Source organism: Hypomesus nipponensis, chromosome 13, assembly GCF_054491055.1.
Source record: "Hypomesus nipponensis isolate SF chromosome 13, ASM5449105v1, whole genome shotgun sequence".
In the NCBI taxonomy this organism is placed as follows: Eukaryota; Metazoa; Chordata; class Actinopteri; order Osmeriformes; family Osmeridae; genus Hypomesus; species Hypomesus nipponensis.
The window spans coordinates 7,704,404-7,724,215 of record NC_140373.1 but is presented as its reverse complement, the minus strand read 5'-3'; the positions used below and the strand labels follow the sequence as shown (position 1 = coordinate 7,724,215).

Below are 19,812 nucleotides of genomic sequence, written 5' to 3'. Positions count from 1 at the left end.
CGATTGCAGCGAGCCATGTCCAGAAAGAAGGCGGCAAAAGGGAAGGGGAGCTCGAAGAGTCCCAGCGCATCTCCGAGCAGCACCAAAGACAGCAGCGGGAAGAGTGGAAAGGGACTGGCTGCTGCTCCCACCAACGGTGTGGTCTACCCTAGCCGGCCCTCCATCAGCAACAGCGGGGAGTTTTATGATGTCGCCTTCAAGGTAAGATGCAGTGTTTACACAAACATAACTGGGTATACCCACTCCTATTCGCAGCATGAATACACGTTGCACAGTCGGCTGTCCAGTAAATAAACGCCAAGACAATAGTGAGGCAGTTTAACCTGAACAACTACATGTTTTCAAACTGTCCGTTCCTTCTCAGCTGTGTCAACAAGGATACGCGAGACTTGTGCGCGCCTCACATGCACTGCCAACGCGGCAAGAGCAAACACGGACATACTGTTTGATGCCCAAAAACTATTCTATGAATAATACAAAAAAATGACTTAAAACAAACGACAATATTTACACTGAACAGGTGCAGTTTGTGTAATGCCATTGTCCCCCAACTTGGGGTTTCATTTAATCTTATATGAGAACCCGTTTCTACCACTGATCTAGAATTTGAGTACTATGATGTTTTGAGTAAAATTTGAGTACTAGACAGTTAGATATATACCCTTACCACACTGCAATTAGCAAAGGACATTTTGAGAACGTTTTAAGCACTTCAACAACCCAGACAGCAAAACCTAATTTAAAAAATGTCTACCTCTACATAAACATTATCTGAGCCATTTCTCACTGTCCTCCTGTCCTTACATTCCCATGCATCTTCCTTTCTGTCCTGTGTCCTGTCCTTGCCCTTCTTTCTCTGACTAACTCTTAGTTTAAAGAGTCTCCGTCTCTTTCTTTCTCTCTTTCTCCTGCCTGTTCCTCCTGTCCTGGTAGATGATGGTGTGTGTTCCTCATTCCCTCCAGGTGATGTTGGTTGGAGACTCTGGTGTAGGGAAGACCTGTCTGCTGGTCCGCTTCAAAGATGGAGCCTTCCTGGCAGGGAGCTTCATCTCCACTGTGGGAATTGACTTCAGGGTAAGAACACAAACACACACTTCTCTTTATTGGATGTCATCATCAATGCTCCATATGTAGGTAGGTACTATTCCGTCCCTTCCTTGTCTGTAAGCTGGAGGTAATGCCAACACCATTATTCCTCTCTTGGCCAATTGGTACCAAGATTCATGAAGTACACAGTTAGTCTGGCAACATCTGGTACCTGGTGTAATTTACTACTGCACCTCTCCTCTCAGTCTCTTCGCTCTAAACCTCCCCTCTCTTCCTCCTTATCTCCCCTCTCAGCCTCTGCCCTTCATACATCCCTTCTCTCCCTCCATGGCTTCCCTTTCAGCCTCCTCCCTCCACACCTCCCCTATCAGCCTTCTCTCTCTATACAGTTGGATAAATCATTCCTGGAGTGATTCATTGCTCTGGCTCACAAGTGTGAAATGCTGTCTCTCAGTTTGATTTCTTTCATCCTCTCATCCATTAGTTCAAAGATTGATTGTGTGATTGACTCAATCCTCTCACTCTTTCTCTCTCTTTGTCATGTATTTACACGTGAGTGGGTGTATTTTGGTTTAATGTCATACACAGAAAAAAAAAGAATTATACTCAGAAAAGCCCTTACAGGCACAGCACATAAGGGGTGGCCTTGGAGGGGGGGTGGAGAGAAGGTGTTATTTTACTGCAGTTATTAACTAGATCCTCTGGGATGGAGAGAGAAGTGAGCAGAATTCCAAGTAACATTCCCTTATACAGTGTCCCGTCTAACTAACACAATATAATAGAACTACAACTACCACCATTGGGCCCCTGTCACAAACGTACTATTGAACTGTTCCATTCCAGAAAAGCACCGAGTGAGAGTTAAGGTGCAACATGCACATCAAGAAACATGGCGTTTTTGTGACGATGCTTGTCGTGTTACAATCACCGTCACTTCCAGACTTACAGACCAGGCATCTGATTTCCGAAGGAGTCATAGAGATAAGGCCACCTCCCCCTTGATGGATTTGGCTCGGTAATCCTCCTGGGAACAGACAATGTGACCTCTTTGACCAACACACACTCATACTTATAGAGATAGAAAACACTCAACAGCATTCAGAGACGTACTGAGAAGTTCTATCAGTTCTCTTCCCCCCAGAGCTTGACCTCACACACAGGACATTCTGTCTTCTGTTGGTTACACTGTTACAGACTCTTGGTAAAGTACACACATGTAAGCACACACACACACACTCCGTCATACATCGCTGATCTGCTGCCTGTAGGTACTGAGGCAGCGGAGCAAAAAGCTTCTGTGCTCCTTAATGGATTCAGCTACTGGAAAATATCTCTGCTGCTGCCTTTTGTGTGTGTGTGTGTTTGAGAGTGGAAAGAGAGTCGAGTTTCTGTTTGTCTGTGTGTGCGTGTGTATTTGTTTGTGTACAGCATGACCTAACTTGACATACAACCTGAACTGTGCCCATTCAATGAATAAACAGTCGGCATAAATGAAGTTCGACGTATCATTACTTTACATAACCATATGTGGGTTATGTAAAGATGTGTTGGGATTCCAGATAGCCCTGAGTCATCTTTGGGTTCATCTGAGATGAAGCTCTTCGGGAAAGCCATGCTCCAGTTTTATTCACCATCTTCATTATTATCATCATCATGATTGTCATAATTATCTTCAGTATCATTATAACCATTATCATCAGCATCTTCCTCATCATCAGCATCAACAACCTCATTATCATCAGTATAATCATCCTTATCTTCTTTATTATCATTATCTTCATCCTCATCATCACCTTCATCCTAATCATCATCATATTTGTTTGTAGAGATGTGAGGAAGGAGTAGCAACACTCCAGCCTGGGTACCACAGGCAATACACTTGGAGGCTCGAGGCTGTTTGTCGATTCACACATCAGCTGCTTGTATCCAGCTTGACTTGAATAGTCCTGTATGATAATGTAAAAGGCAGACCTATTCAAGTGGAGCACTTCAAGGTACCGTGTGCAACCACTATATGCCGCTCAGTCAAAGATGAATAGAGAGGGGATGACACTCGGATTGAGAACTGTGGATCGTGCTGGATTTCAAGGATATACTTTAGTGTCGGTGAGCTTAGGGTTACATAAGAGATCATTGGTATTCAGGTTCTTGGTTATTCCTCTGAAGGTCTGCTCTCGTTGATGAAGTGTTCATGGGTTCACGCTTATGTAAGTCACCCTCTGTGGCCCCTCATAACAGGAGAGGATGACTCCTATTGGGCCCCTCTCACATCAAGATCACTCTCTTTATTTCTTTCTCACAGTCTTTCTTTTAGTCTCTCTGTCTCCTCTCCTTCTCACAAACAGAACAGCCTGGCAGTTCTGTATGTGAAGCGTCAGCTCTTTGCTACTTGTTGCTTGGCTGACTGACTGTTAACTGCTTGACTGTTTGTTGACTGCTTGACTGGCTGGTTCACCAAATAACTCTAGAAAAAATATACATTAATGTCAAAAAACACAAAAGGTGTGACTAGAATCAAGAAGCAGAGAGAGTGGGGACAAGCCCACAGGGGTCTGTGGTGTGTGGGGCAGGGGGGTCTGGACCTTGGGGGGCTAGGCTGCCTGGAGGTGTGTGTAGCTTTGGACCTTGGGGGGCTAGGCTGCCTGGAGGTGTGTGTGTAGCTCCGAGGTGTTTAGTTTTTTGTGTATATTGTGTGTGTGTTAGTATGCACTTGTGTGTATGTATATGTCACATGTTTTGTGTGTGTGGATCAACTCCAGGTGTTTAACCTACAGTATTTCATCAGGATGGAGGAGGCAGGCCAAATGATCGATTAACGACCCTGCGTAGCTTCTCAGAGGGAAATGATGCAATGACCCATCTGCCTCCCTACAGGCACGATTAATCAACAGTGATCCCATAGTAATGATATCCACCAATCATCCCACCAGAAAAGCTAAGCAGGAGGAGCCATTTTACGTTTCCATTTTTCCCCCGTCAGTCCTAGGGCAATGCTTTCCCACTTTAGTAACACAGCTCTCAAATGGGTAACGATCTTCTCCTTTGCTGTATTTCGCGTCACCTCAGGTGTTTTGCATACATTTCACAACGTTTCCATAGAGGAATAACGACCAGGGCATTGGACCCACAGCATAGGGATCATTTGGCCAAAATACATTTTTTTTTTTGATAAGTGAATGCCTTGGAAGTCATTACCAGAAAAGCACATTGGTTTTGTTTGAACATTTTTGGAAAAAAAAGGTTGTTTCCTGTGGATGCATCAGAGGAGCAGGGCCACATGACGGAGGCTCACTGGCGGTCCTTCATACGGCTCGGCTCCGTCTGTGTCAAACCCAGCCAGCTGGACTCACAGGCCGGAACCACGGCACCTATGGGACAGAAAATGAAGTAACACTTCTGTCACATCAACATATGCTTTACAATAGGAAATCCTGTATATTGTGTGTACAGTACATACCTGAGGTACTAACTACATGCACCTGCCTCTGTGCCTACAAATTCCCGTCTTGATCTCTACTTTGGTGAACCTCCATCCTCAGCCTCTGGGAATGGAGGTTGTCTTCATCTCTGCTTGGTTACCTCACCTAACTGGGTACAGGGATTAACCAAATGATTGAATTATTCCACCCACATGTTGGCGTCGGTCTCACTGACTTCCAAATCAATTGCGTGAGCCACATACCAAATCTTTTTTTGCCTGGAGTGGTCTGTACCTCAGAGCATGAGACAATACAGTATTCTCGTGCCGTCTGCGGTTCCAAACTCTTGCCCCTTGTCATTTTCACAGAGCCCCACAAAAATGTATTTCCTCACAAAAGTAATGTTCTACACACATACAGCCAGACTCACACATGCGTGACATAGTGTTCTGGTCTAAGTAAAGAGGGATAGACCCTCAAGTATGGATCCCACCCAAGAACTTTCATCAGTTGTTTGTATGCGTTCCCTGCAGATATCATTTCCTGGTCTGATTAAATTTGATTTGAGTCTGGATTGTGAGGTCTATGCTATTACATTGTGTGTGTGTGTGTGTGTGTGTGTTTGTGTGTGTGCTGTATGCACTGGACTATCATGAATTTTGTTTTGCAGAAAATATGTTGTACAGGGCTTTGACGACAAATGAGAGGTCAGGCTTTCAGAGTTGAACAATTTAAACAATGTGAACAATTTCAAACATAAAAAAATTGAAATGCCAGGGTTCAGGTGCATGTCTTGGCAGCTCCCAAACTAGAGAGAGAGTGTGAGGGATAAACAGACAGACATACAGATAGATATACAGACAGACAAAATACAGACAGAGAGACAAACTTTGAGACAAAGTATATTTCTCAAACCCATTGAAACAGCCACACGCCGGTGGAGAGAGAGAGTAGAGAAAGAAAGGATGGAAATTCAGCCACCTTTAGGAAATAGGACTGACAGACAGATCAGTAAAGTGTGTCACGATGGTCTTACTCCATGTTTCTGGTTCCACTCTGTTTCCAGAGCTTATGCTGTCATATTCTGGTACAGAGATGCAGTCATACTTGCATGCTTTATTCTCTTACCCCCCCCCCCCCTTCCCCACCCACATTCACAGTCACACACACACAGTCACACAGTCACACTCAGATGCATGCTCATACTTTATAGACTCACACACTCTTACTCAATCAGTATCCCCTAATTCAGTTACATAATTCTCTCGAAAAGTGAAGATATCTGTATATAATGACAGCGTGAGTGTCACATTAATCCATATTAGAGGAAGTATATCCACACGGCAAGACACACACACAGCATGGGAGAGACAGCGACTGCAGAGACCGTGTAACTGATGAGTCTCTGTTTCCATTTCGTCCTCATACTGATGTCTCTATAAATATGGCATCTGTCTCTTGCTGTCCTATCGTTCATAATCAGATATCGCTCAACATTTCAACTACATTATATTGTACTGTTTGTGATAGAGAGGCATTTACAAACAAAGTGAGTGGTGCAAGAGACAGAAGTTGCCTGGAAGGCAAGAGAGAGAAGGGCTGTGATTGAAAGATAGGAGAGAGAGAAAGAGATCATTAAAAGGTCAGAAAGAAAATGAGGGATTTTTGAAGAATCCTTGGCTGAAGAAGGGAGAGCGAGGCCAAGACCCAGACCTGTGACAGATGGAGAGAACGGGTGGATGTAGAGGAAACGTTGGAGGATGAGAGAAGAGAAGAGGAAGAGAGGAGACAAAGTCAGCCTAAGCTGGTCCTATTAGCAGAGCCAGGAGAAGTGTGCGTGTCCATGCTGGGATAGAAGGATCAGCACTGGGCTGGCACAAAGAAGCACTCTAGAGTTGATTTATAACACAACATTGCACAATAGAATAGAATAGAGTTATATATCTTCACCAACCCACCACCTCTGTTATTCTGCCTACGCTTGTTTGCATTAGTGTGTGTTATGGCGTGTTATCAGTTACACGCGTCCATTTCCTTCCTTGGCACAGAGCTATGCTAACATGGCAGTCTGCCCTCTGTCTGGCCAACCCGGAGGTATAAGAGAAGGCAACTAGAAAAGATATAGGAGGCCACAGCTTCTGCTGCACCTGGCCTGGAAAACTACTGCCTTGTGCTACAACTGGAGGACAAAGTCCAGGACCTAGACTGCTGCTCTCGTAGTTCCGTTCTACATATATACGAGAGTTTTAACCGTACTGCAAAATTACCTGTACTAACAACCGATCTTAAGGTTAGTCACTCTAAATGGTAAGAACAAGTTTGAGTAAGAGTGGTGATACATGATGGAGAAACAGATAGATAGAAGAGAGCCAAGTCTCTCACTTTTACCTCCTCTCCTCCTCCCGCTATCCCTACATGCAGCAGTAACATAATTGCGTCTGTGTGGACCAGCTGTAATTACCCTGGGTGTCTGTTATTTAATTACCCTCAAATAATGCCTTACTGCGGCCTGCAGGATTTATGTAGGAGACTGGAGGCTAACACAGCACTAGCGTTGTGTTCATCAGATAGTTGTCCAGTGAGTCCATAAGGTTATTTGAGGTGGGATTACCTTACTGACATTCTATTTACTCTCTGTGTGTGTGTGTGTGTGTCTGTGCATGTGCTTGCCTGTATGTTGTGGAGTGTTATTAAAAACAGGTTTGGTCAATATTATACTTCTTAAGTTCCTTGAGTCAAATCAAATCAAATGTATTTGTATTGCCCTTTTTACACGCAAGCATGTCACAGAGGGTTTCACATGCGCCCATAGAACTGCCCCTCAACCAAGCTAAACCCTCAAGGAAGACAAGAACAAACTCCCAGAAAAACTCCCATCAGGAGAAAAAATGGAAGAAACCTTGGGAGGAGCAATTCAAAGAGGGATCCCCTCCTCCAGAGACGGTTGGTAAGAGAGAGGAGCAGAACACAGGCTAAACATAGTCATACAGTCTCAATGGGTTTTGAAACACCAAAATCCATTGTTGAACTTTATAGATGTAGGACAGGACTGGGAGACTCGCTGTTGGCCGTCATGGAGACTGGTCTCCGGTTGACGACCAGGTCCAGCGTTGGCAGACCGATGACCAGGCAGGTGCTGACAGCTCAAACCCCCCACACCACAAGGGAGGTGTGTGTGTGTGGGGGGGGGGGGGGGACAGAGAGGGGAGAGCAGGGATTAGAGAATGCCTGGAGCAGCTAACAGTTACAGTCATAATAGAATGAGATCCCCACCGGTCAAGTGTGGACTAGTGCAGCAATTTAACAGAGCAAAAAGGGGTATTTGATGCAGCCCCACACACCAAGACAGCGACAGCCTCCCTCGGTTGGAACATGAAATCTGTTCCATGGGAAAGAACTCTAAAAGAAGTTATACTTATACGAATAAGGATAAAAACAACCGTCCCCCGTTGTCTCCAACTAGTAACAGAAACTATAACAGTAACAATTTACAGTAACAGGTTTACTTTATTTGTAATATCTAGATGTAACATCTAGATGGGGCAATATGAACATATGAGCTACAATTTAAAAATTACATGTGATACACACACAGGCAAACACGCACCCAAGGTTTATAAATAAAGTACATACATATACTTACCTTTAACAATCGTAGAATTGACTAAACAAGAAAGTTTTTAACCTAATTTTAAATGTCAAAACAGTATCAGCCTCCTGAATTGAGGCAGGTAATTTGTTCCAGAGCAGAGGTGCTCTATATGACAGGATATATTGAGCATGGTTTACAGACATGATGGATGGATTTGGACATAGAGGATTGATTTGGCAGAAGAGAAGGGGTCAATGTACAACTATTCAATGTCCACTTCCTAATATTGGATAAGCTGTGTTTGAAAATTACTTGCTTTCTTATGAAAGTGGTAAGATGTAAAACGAGAGAGAGCAAGCGTACCTGATCAACATAATCTAGTTCTATGTGCAGGTTGGTGCAGTGCCCTGGTTGTCCCCAGGATGTCTGTCTGTCAGCCTGCCATGTCAGATAGCTCTGGCCAAACAACAGCCTTTTCTTGCCTCATGCATATTTAAGATAGGGGGTTGGTCCGGAATGAATTTGGAATGTGATTGACAGCTGTCTCATTCATATGAAGGGTCTCAGCGGTAATAAATATTCACACTGAAAGAAAGAGAGAGAGAGAGAGAGAGAGGGAGAGGGAGGGAGGGAGGTAGAGAGAGAGAGAGAGACAGCCATGCAAGGCCTCACAGCTTGAAGGTCTGAAGTTTGCAACATTTCCTCCATGCTCCAACTGGTTTCCTCCGCACAACACCCCACGACGAAACACACAGTGTATAAGGAAGATATATAGAGAGATGGTTAACATTGGCATTTTATGTAAACGGAATTAAACCAACAGTAAAACATTGTTTTGGGGACACACACAACAGGTGTGTGTCCCCCACCTCTCTTTCACCGGTGGAACCCAGGTGTTTAGCTTCGACAGTAGGCTTGGTCATCATCAGGGAAGTGGTTGTGGGCATCCTGGGATATAGCCAGAGTCGGCAGAGTTCAGGATGAGCGATCGACACACACACAGTCATCGATCTAATGACTGAAATGTATTGATTGATTTCATCTTTATATACGCAGTGCCATTGAAACCAAGGTCTTTTCAATGATGTAGCCTTCTACATGACATCTAATCTACATTGGAGGAAGCGAGAACGGCATACCGATGAGATGAACGTCACTAATGAAAGGGAGAGAAAGGAGGGGACAGATCTCTGGAAGAGCTCCTGTCCTTCTGCATGTCCTAATACAGACGCATACCTCAGTGTCTCAATTAACGGACAAGAGACCAGACAGAGAGACATGGACAGACTGAAGTGGTCTGAGGAGTGTCTGGTGATGCATTCAGCAGAGCTGCAAAGAGAGGAGAAGGGAGTTCCGAGCATTTGATCCCTCTGACAGAGTTACTCTGCCTTCTGCAGCCCTGAACACAGAACCACTCTCCGAGGACATGGCTCATCACTGCTGCTTCACTGGTAGAAAGAGAGGGGAAAGGAGTAAGAGAGAGAGAAAGAGAAAGAGGAAGAAAGAGAGAAGGGGAGGGGGCGAGAGAGAACTTTTTGATTGGGGCAGAGAAATTGGGAAAGTTTCACATTTTAAAAGTTGTCCCCCCACTCAGGCACAACCATCCCTCCCTAAACCTCCCTCCCTCCATCTTTCCTCTCTTCTCCACAACTCCCCTAGAGAGAAGGAAAGAAAAAAAGGGGAGGGGAGGGGAGAGGGGGAGAGGAGAGTAGCTCACTGTGTTGATATACAAGGAATAGATCACACACACATAAACAAGTCCAATTCTGATGTTCCATCTTTTCCATTTTCCATTTCCTTGCAATTGACTAGTGATTATCCTGAAACTATATATAATTTTGTTTAGCATCATTAAATAAATTTGTATTCATACACTCCCACACATGCAAACGGAAGAGGAGAGACAAGAGGAGTCAAGAGGAGGCGAGAGGAGAAGGAAGGGAAGGAAAGTGAAGGGAAATGATTTAGAGATTAATATGGGCTTCTAGAAAACAATGTAACATCCCATACGCATGCACCCTTTATGTATTATACAGCAAACTGATCACTTCTATCTTCTGTTGAGCTTATGGAAATATAAAAGAATGGGATTTCACATGCAGACATCTAATGGTGATAGGACTGTATCCACCTTAAGAGAGAATTTTGTATGATGCATTTGATCCATGTTAGCAGTCCCATTTAATGTAACTGCCCCATCCAATATGGATGAAATGCATTGCGAATGAGCAGAGGTGGATCTGGGACGAGGCTGTGTAGATTGGCTGTGCTCTGCCCTCAGCCTCTCTCTAGCTAATGTGTGTGTGTGTTTGGAAAGGTAAGGGATGGAAACTTGTGTTTATTCATTAGTTATTTTATGCTGACATGGTCTCTGTGGATATGATTTGATGATGTAGGACTGTAGGTGTGTTTGTGGTGTGTGTGATTCTGTGTTGGTGTATGTTCCTCTGCATGTGTTTATAGTGTGGGTTACTCTGTGTGTGTGTGTGTGTGTAGTGTGTGTTTGTATGTGTGCATGCCCCAGGGTTGACATAGCGATAAAGGCTCACCATATCTGATAGTCTACTAGTTTTGGAAGGCAGCTGCGGCCATGTGTGTGTGTGTTCGACTGGTAGCAGCTGCATTGGCTGGGAGTATTAAGCTAGCACTGAGGTGATGAAACCCTCAGAAACAGGCAGCTGTGTGTACTGTATGTGTGTCCGAGAGTGTGTGTGTGCATGTGCAGAAACACGTGTATGTGTGTGTGTGTGCCACAAGGCCATAAAAAGTACAACAGAGTGATTAAAGAGATGCTCAACACAGCATGAGCACCAAGACAATCATTGTTCATCAATTGAAGCGGAAGAAGGTATATGTCTGAAACTTTGCTTCCGCCCTCAATAAAGAAGTGTTGATATTGATCTTCTTCAGACGTAATGTCTCACAACAAACAGTGTTTTGTTCTGAGGTACAAACACAGTGTCTTCATTTTCTTGTTTTGGTTCGTTTTCCCAGATAGTGTCATCAGACTGCAAGCACAGTCATTCTAGAACCCTATTTGAGCACAACATTTGTTCCTTTGTTTTTCCAGAATAAAGTTTTGAACATCGACATGCTGAAGGTCAAACTGCAGGTAAGAGAAATCCTTGTGTTTGTTTTTGTGTGTGTGTGTGTGTCTGAAGGGGGCTAGTTTGTGCATGTGTGTTTGTTCGTACATGTGTATATTCTATGTAGTGTATTTACATAGAAACTGAAAACCACTAGCCACTACACTAGCCACTGTTACACGTCGTACTGTAGAGTGACCTTCCAGAAGCCATCCCAAGTCCTTAGTGAGAGACAGAGGAAGAAATCCTCCCTAACAGGGATTTAATTAGTTCATCGTTAATCTATCAGTTTATTATGGCATTCGTCTGCCTGACTAGAGACTCTCATGCAAGTCAATCAATTATAACCAAACATGTTATAATTACAGAGTGTGCAGAGATAGATGTTAGCGGTCATCACAGATGTCAAATACACTAATTGCAACTTACTATCTAATGAGGAAATCAGGTTGTGGCCATTAAGAGCCGAGGGAATGAGCTCTTTGTGTTGAGATTAGGAGAGGGGATGTTTAGGCTACAGACTTGATTGAATTAACAAAAGTTTGCAACAATCATTTTAAGGATGAAGATAATGAGAATTGTTTAGAATGTTTTTTGGGGGGGTGATAATGGTGAGGACAATGATGCTAGTGATGATGATGATGATGATGATGATGATGATGATGATGATGATGGCAACATGTTTCTCCTCCTCTCCAGATCTGGGACACAGCTGGACAGGAACGCTTCCGTAGTGTCACACACGCCTACTACCGCGACGCTCACGGTGAGATACTGGGTGTGCGTTTGTGTGTGTTTGTTTGTGTGTGTTGTGTGCGTGTAATGGAGCCACATCCAGAGCATCCCTGTGGAGCACTAACAGATTTTTTGCTGCGGGCCAACCTGAGCAGGTGTGACTGCACTCCCACATTAGACTCTCAGGCTTTCCCATTGGCCCTCCAGTTGGCTAGTTCTCTAGGGTGTGATTACATTTCTGTACCAGTGTCTCTAGTCTGGCTAGCATTTCAAGACACAACATGAAGTTGAACATGCTGAAGAAATAAGCTCCTAAACGGTTCTTGATGAGCCTGGACCAATCTGCCAGGCCCATCTGTGTCAGTGCGGTCCAAACCCCCCCCTGCGAAGTACACTCCCTGGACCTGTCAATGTGTCCGTCAGCCTGGTCCACACTCTGTCACAGCATGGGCTCTTGGCTCCCTCCCTCTCCAGGCACACGGCTCTATTTCTGTTGCCTTGGCTGCATGGCAGGAGGTCCACAGGCTGCATGACAGCTCTCAGCCTTCTCGTGCTCTGCAACATGACAGTTGTTTTTCTTTCATTTCTCAATCACGAGTCAGTCAGAAAACCATTTTCAAACAGGTAATTGTTTGAGTTTTCCTCTCCGGTCTATGTAAGTGACACATCTCATTTGCAGTCTGAGCACCGACCTTGCGTGGAGATTGAGGGATGGAGATGGATAGATGGACCACTGGTCCCCATGGGACCTTTCTCTTACTGCTGCAGGGCTCGTTAAAAGCCTCCGCCCCCTTTCCTTCCTGCTCCTTTCATTTCATTTATCACTGTACACCTCCTCTTCTTTCCTCCTCCTCTTCCCTTCTCCTCTTCCTTCATCTTTCCCTAATGGCTCCTATGGATCCCAACCAGCAGGCCCCTTGGGAGAGGAGCCTACTCACTCCTGATGGAGGAAGACATGGAGGGAGGAAAGTGGGAGACATTTGAATAAAAGTCAAAGAGAGACAAGATACTGATATTGTTTAAATGCTTTCTTGCCCTACTGTTTCTTTTAGTAAAGGACAAATCTCTCACCATTTCTTTCTTTCTTATATACTTTCTTATATAGTAGTTTAGGAAACTGATGTCCTGAAACACAATATAAAAACATAGTAAATTGTTTATTATTTATTCTCTTATATTTCACTATTTACAGATATACTGTGAGTAATACTGTGAGTAATAAGTGTATTCTGAGGATTCATTGTTTCTTCATAACTTGAGGGGTGTTTATGGTTTGACAATTCACACTGTCACACTGAGGTTAAGAGTTAGACTGACACCAGTTTGAAGTAGCATGAGTGTTACTGCCATTCAGTATCTGTCTTGCAGACAATCAAAAGCACATACTCTCTCACACACACACACATCATCTTCATCACGTTCATCTTCATCCTCAGCCTCAGGCCCACCCTAAGGTAACAGCATACTCTGCTGCACTGCTGCTACCAGAGAGGAAAACCTCTGTTATGACAGACTTTAATGGTTACAATGGAAGCTGCGGTTTATCAGCTCATGTATGTCTTATTAGCTATCATTTTAAAATGTATTAGCTGTCACTTCAGTTTATTTTTCTTCTAATGTTTGTGGTAAGCGTGAAAGAGAGAGATACAGATATTCAGATTGAGCGAGACTGTGTGTATGTGTGTGTGTGTGTATGTGTGGGTCACGCACAGAATGGTAACCAAGGTAATGAAAGGTGGAGGAGAGAGGGAGGACGTGGAGGAGAGAGATGTTTTTCCACTGTCTGTGAGAGAGCGATAAAGATGTCCTTTCAGACCAGGCCTGGGGCTTGCTTTGCTCAGGTGGACTGGAACATCTCTGTCTCTCTCTCACACACATCGCTCTCTCTCAGAATTGCCTTCTTCCCATCTGTACGGTAGTTACAGCTTGTTATGCACCCGTGACGGAACTGTCCCTCAGAAAAACAAAAATATGAGGAATTAATCCATGTAACAAATTGCCACCGAACAGCCACAGTTGGTGAATGGAGGGGAGGAGGAGGGAGAAGGTGGGGAACGAATGAAGTAGTAACTGTTATAAGGACAAAAAAGCCACCAAAATGTTATATCATACCTGCCCAGGAGGCGGTATCAATACTGTTGACAAACTTATTGAGCTAATGCGTGTGTGTGCTCTCTCCCCAGCTCTCCTCCTCTTGTACGATGTTACTAACAAGGCCTCTTTTGACAACATCCAGGTAAGAGCACACCTGACTTCTGACCCTTGTTCTTTCATCTGTCCGTTTATCACTCTACCCATCCTCACTCCTGAACAGAGGGAATCACAGCAACTGGACTTGTGCTGCATCCGCCATATTGAATTATAGGACAGTTAGATAACAATGGTGATGATGTTGACAAACATGAAGGAATCTGAAGCATATGAAAGCTAGTCGTTCGAAAGATTACTAGCTGGGTTACACCCAGGTCTGGCCTTTCCTTTGTACAGACTTTTAACAAGATAATACTGTGCTGTTATGGCCCATCTCCTGCTCCTTGGCAGGGTTCGGGCAGCCTCAGAGTCCTCTTTATCCAGATGAAAGGCTGGATAAGCTGTGTGAGGCTGAGAGACCTGGTTGCTCTAATGCTCTCTAATAGCTTGCAGAGGCTTCAAAGAGGACGAGGAAGCCCCGTGAAGCCATCAGGCGGGGGCTGTGGGGTAGCCTCGCCTCCATCAGGCGGGGGCTGTGGGGTAGCCTCGCCTCCTTCAGGCGGGGGCTGTGGGGTAGCCTCGCCTCCTTCAGGCGGGGGCTGTGGGGTAGCCTCGCCTCCTTCAGGCGGGGGCTGTGGGGTAGCCTCGCCTCCTTCAGGCGGGGGCTGTGGGGTAGCCTCGCCTCCTTCAGGCGGGGGCTGTGGGGTAGCCTCGCCTCCATCAGGCGGGGGCTGTGGGGTAGCCTCGCCTCCAGGAGAAGACACATACTGGGGATCACATCTCTAATAAGCATGAGAGCACCAGTTACCATCCAGACTTCTGATTTTACTGTCCAAATAGACGTGGATTATCCTGTCTGTCTGCAGTCTCTGTTCAATTCTCGCTCATTATTCTCTCTTCCTAACCTGGGGTGGGTACTAAAAATGGTCATTTGTAGAATTCACGTTTTCCCTCTTCTGAGGGTTAGGGTTTGGTCTGTACATGTTGGCCTGGAGGAGGGGTACGGCAGGAAGCTTCCCCTCCAGCAGGAACCTCAGGCAAGGTGCAGCACTGTCCTGCATGCTGCTGCTGGAACAGGGACACGCACAGAGACAGGTGTGTGTTTGTGTGTGTGTGTGTGTGTGTGTGTGTGTGTGTGTGGTGCAGGAGGGTGGTGGTTGTGGGTGTGTGTGGGGGGGTATTGGGCCAAGATCCATGTAGCAGTCACACCTGATTAGAGCTGGGTGAGAGAGCACACCTGTTCAGCAGCCTGCTACATAGCATACTCACACACACACACACACACACACACACACACACACACAGAGAGAGAGACAGACACACTAGTGCACCCTGCCAGGCTGGTGCTTTGTTCTCTGTACTTCAATCACCCTGATTACCATTGATCAACATTAATAAGACTGCCGTGTGTGTGTGTGTGTGTTTGACCTGCAAGCATGAGTGATGCTTTTAAGAGAGATGGAATTGGACAGCACAGTGTATAATTTCAGCATCATTGCAGAGAAGCCACTGGTGTACTTTTCACATTCAATTCACATTCATATGGAACTTTGGATTTCTTGAAGTAGTTGGGTAGTGGTAGAGATTATTATTAAGAAAGTCTAATGTAAAGAGACATCAATGCATCAAAATGGACACACACACACACACATAGGTGCGTAATGTACATAATTTATTATAAGCTGTTAACTGGAGGTGAGCTTGTCATATTCCCATTGTGCCGAGATAGCCTTCATCTGCTGAGTTTGTTATTAGATGCTTGCTGACACACACACAATCACCCACACACACACACTCACACACGGGTGCACACACATGCATATATAGCACACACATCCAGTATTTCATGTTCAACTTGAATGTCACATTAATACTGTGAAGGGATAGTAAAGCTGAATCTGGCATCTTTATGACTTCACTGTCCAGTACAGTAACCTTGCATCTGTTCTCAGCTGTTGTATGTGTCTCTTAACCACACATACACACATGCACACGTACAGTACACACACACACACACACACACATACGTGCAGACATTTACACACACTCAGGGGGACAGTAAACAGACATGATGAATGTTCAGTCAGAACTCTTTATATATATTTTTATACTGCACATGCACAGGCAAACTGGGGTGAATAAATAATAATTTGATGTGTGTGTGGTTGTCAGAGTGTAGGAGGGTTGTGTGTTGGTTCTCTCTGACTGGATGTGAATGTGTGTATAAGAAAGCCACGTTTTGATTGGCTCTCTCCAATGGAAGAGAGAAACATAATGACACAAGGCCACTGTAACTGCTTTCTCTATTTCTCCGGCACATCATCTCTCCCATCGGTTTTTCTCAGGCTGGATACTCTCTTTCCCTCTTTTTTTCCTCGAGCGTCTCTCATTCTCTCTTGCATCCTCACCCCTTTTTCCATCCCCTTATTTCCTTGTGACTTACACCTACTGTAGATCTTCTGTCTCCTCCTCAGCCAGCCTAGCTAACATGCTAGCAACACTTCATTAGATTGAGAAAGAATCCCAGAGTCAGCCAACTAAAAAGGCCACAGAATGTCCCATTAGTATGTAAAAGATTAAAGTGCACTCTCTGCATGCACGCATGCTAGTGAGCAGGTAGACGTGCGCACACACACACACTCACAGACCTTCAAAGCCAGCCTCCTCAGACTCAGACTCTGTTGTGCCTCTTCTCATCCTCCTCTCCTCTCCGTTTCATCGTCCTGCTTCCTGAAAGATGAAACATGTCTTCCTCCCGCTTCCCTCTTTCTTCTTTTCCTCTCCATGCTGCAGTAACAAGGTGTGGAGAGAGGCTGGTGGAGGCTCCATCGACACCAGCTTCTAACCCGTCATCACACTGACAAGTTTGGACTTTGTGAAGCTACAGTATGATGAAGAGTAACTTACGAGACTAGAACTGTGTTTTGAACATGTTTAACTTTCAGGACAAAACACAGTTAGACCATACTGTAAGTAGCTGTAAATGTCAAATACAAGAGTATGAATGTTAAATAGACTCACTTGCAACAGCCTCTATGAGGCTCTGGTTGGTTGAGAACTCAGCCTGTACAGTACGTGACCGTGAACAGAAGTTAGAACTCTGAAGCACTTACCTAGACTGACACAGATCCCCGGGGCTAGAAGAATATCACACACATACGTGTACAACTTCTTGTGTGTTTGTGATAAGGCGTGGCATTACAGTTACTGTGTGTGGGAGAGAAATCGATAAAAGTGTGTGCACACGTGCGGATACAAATGCACGTGTGTGTGTGTGTGTGTGTGTGTGTGCAGAGGATGTGTATTACAGTGTGGGGATGTTCATTCCCTCAACTCTCCTGTCTGTAGCACAGCTCCAAGCCTGCAGTGCCCAGCCTGCAGGTTCCAGAGCACTGCATGGCTCTCTGCTCCCAGTATCTTTGATCTGCTACTTTAGTCTGATCTGACAGCTGCTTATCCTGGGGGGAAAGAACCCCACATTCAGAGTTTTAAGACTTTTGTGTTGTGCTGCTCGGTTTGAGAAATGTGTGCTTTTCTTGTGAAACAGGAAATTATCATTTACAAGGGTTGTCTCGTTATATTCCAAACGCATAACACACTTAACACCAACTCTTAACACACATATACACGCACACACAAACACACACTCACACAAACACATATTGGGCCTGCAGTTGTGTAATGGATTCGCACTCTCTCTCCTCTGTGCTGTTAGCTATAGACTAGCCTTAATGCTCCCGGACAGCCAGAGTCTAGCAGCCTTCTACAGCTGCTGTGGTCCCAGTGTGTCTGCAGTAAATCAATAAGGGGGGTAGCTGACTCTAATGGAGGCGTCCTCATGTCCCTCCTGCACTTAGAGGGACCCAGTCCACCCAGCTCTCCTCTGCCAACACTCCCCCCAGGGGGGCTGACATACTCCGCTGTGCATTGCACAGAGCATACCTTTCTGTTGTGTTCGTAGTCTTTCTATCGCTTCATTAATCTGGAAGGCTCTCTCTCTCTGTCTCACTCTCTTCCTCCCGCTTGCACCCCCAACATTCTCTCCATTGAATGTTTACGTCCATGCCTATGAAGGCTCTACAGTTTTTCAGAATTCCTCATCCCTGATCCTTAATCCCTCATCGCTCACCTACAGCCTCTGGCTCATCTCTGTTATCACCTGGGGGATGGAATTATATTGGGTTATTACATCCAGATTATCTCTCTCTCTCTCACACACACACACACACACAACTGTCTGGGCTCACAGCAGACACTGATACAGCAGTGCATTGCAGTGTTAAATCCTTACCTGGAGAGTAAGCCGAGACTGTAAAATAATGAAATACATTACTCAAGTGTGTATAGTGTGCATGCTATGAACATCCTCATTTGTGTGTGTGTGTGTGTGTGTGTGTGTGTGAAGGCTGTCATGTTCTAGCAGATCCCAGGGAAGGCTATGGTTTAGGCACTGACAGCAACCCAGGGGACTGCTGAACTTGAACTGGAAGAGACAGTTGGACAGAACAGGGAGGGAGGAGCAGCCCTCCTGTTCAGCACAGTGTTTCTCTTGTTCACTGTCCTCCTCTCCTCTTTTCCCTTTCTCCATCTCCAGGCCTGGCTGACTGAGATCCACGAGTACACCCAGCAGGATGTGGTGCTCATGCTCCTGGGGAACAAGGTAACAGGACAGAACAAGGACAGAGGAAGGGAGGGAGGAATAAGGGAGGTATGGAGGTGTGGAGGAAGGGAGGCAAAAATAAGGGAGGTGTGGAGGAAGGAAGGCAGAAATAAGGGAGGATGGGGGGGTAGAGGAAGAGAGGAAGTGCAGGATTAAGGAAGGGGCGGGGTGAAGGGATGGATGGATGGAAGAGGGTGGGAGGGAAGGATAAATTACTTAGGGATGGAGGGGGGTTGGATTTGGAGAGCTGTGGAGTAAGGGAAGTGGGATGGATGCACTGCGCAGGGTAAAGGGGTGGATGGATGACTAGAATGACAGGACCATTTGTTAAACTCTCATCTGTTTCAGGCTGATTCCACACATGACAGGGTGGTGAAACGGGAGGAGGGGGAGAAACTGGCAAAGGTGAGAAACACACACACACGCACACACACACACACACACACACACACACACAGACCTTTTCTACAAATGTAGTCTATCACAGTCTCTGTCTCTCTGTTGTCCATAGCAGCCTCTCTCACTGACTGTGTGCATGTTTCTGTGTGTGTGTGTGTGTGTGTTTGTGTGTAGGAATTTGGGGTACCCTTCATGGAGACCAGTGCCAAGTCTGGTCTGAATGTGGAGCTAGCCTTCACTGCTGTGGCCAAGTGAGTAGGACACACCAGATACAGTTATATAGCATAAACCATTATATAGCATTTACTGCAGCTGCACCTAATATACCAGTAGTATCTCTCTCTCTCTCTCTCTCTCTCTCTCTCTCTCTCTCTCTCTCTCTCTCTCTCTCTCTCTCTCTCTCTCTCTCTGTCTCTCTGTGTCTCTCTCTTTCGCTCTCTCTCTCTCTCTGGTCTTCATCAGAGAGCTGAAACACAGATCCATGAAGGAGTCTGACGACCCCAAGTTTCAGCTTCAGGAGTTTGTCAATAAGGAGATGAAGACTGCTGGCTGCTGCCACTCTTAAAACACTCATGTGTTATTCCCTACATTTGTGTGTACATGTTTGTTTATTGTGTTTTGTGCGCAATACACATTGCATCCTCTTAGAGCCCCCTATTGTATCTGTTGTTTCTTATGGAGGAC

General features: G+C 45.3%; 1 protein-coding gene across 1 annotated transcript; it reads left to right on the top strand.

Moving 5' to 3' along the window:
• Positions 1-6: 6 nt before the first annotated feature.
• Positions 7-19,777, top strand: rab26 (RAB26, member RAS oncogene family). Its single transcript, XM_084670258.1, has 9 exons — positions 7-201; positions 964-1,074; positions 11,129-11,170; positions 11,844-11,910; positions 14,063-14,115; positions 18,664-18,729; positions 19,078-19,134; positions 19,303-19,379; positions 19,591-19,777. The coding sequence occupies exons 1-9, from the start codon at positions 16-18 to the stop codon at positions 19,691-19,693; spliced, it is 762 nt and encodes a 253-aa protein (XP_084526384.1). The 5' UTR covers positions 7-15; the 3' UTR covers positions 19,694-19,777.
• Positions 19,778-19,812: the final 35 nt, after the last annotated feature.

What these genes read in the sequence shown, in the direction of transcription:
- rab26 (XM_084670258.1), top strand. Translation starts at nt 16, where the DNA reads ATGTCCAGAAAGAAGGCGGCAAAAGGGAAGGGGAGCTCGAAGAGTCCC. An exon ending in CTACTACCGCGACGCTCACG is followed by an intron (nt 11,911 to 14,062) that starts GTGAGATACTGG and finishes CTCTCTCCCCAG; the next exon opens with CTCTCCTCCTCTTGTACGAT. An exon ending in TCATGCTCCTGGGGAACAAG is followed by an intron (nt 18,730 to 19,077) that starts GTAACAGGACAG and finishes CATCTGTTTCAG; the next exon opens with GCTGATTCCACACATGACAG.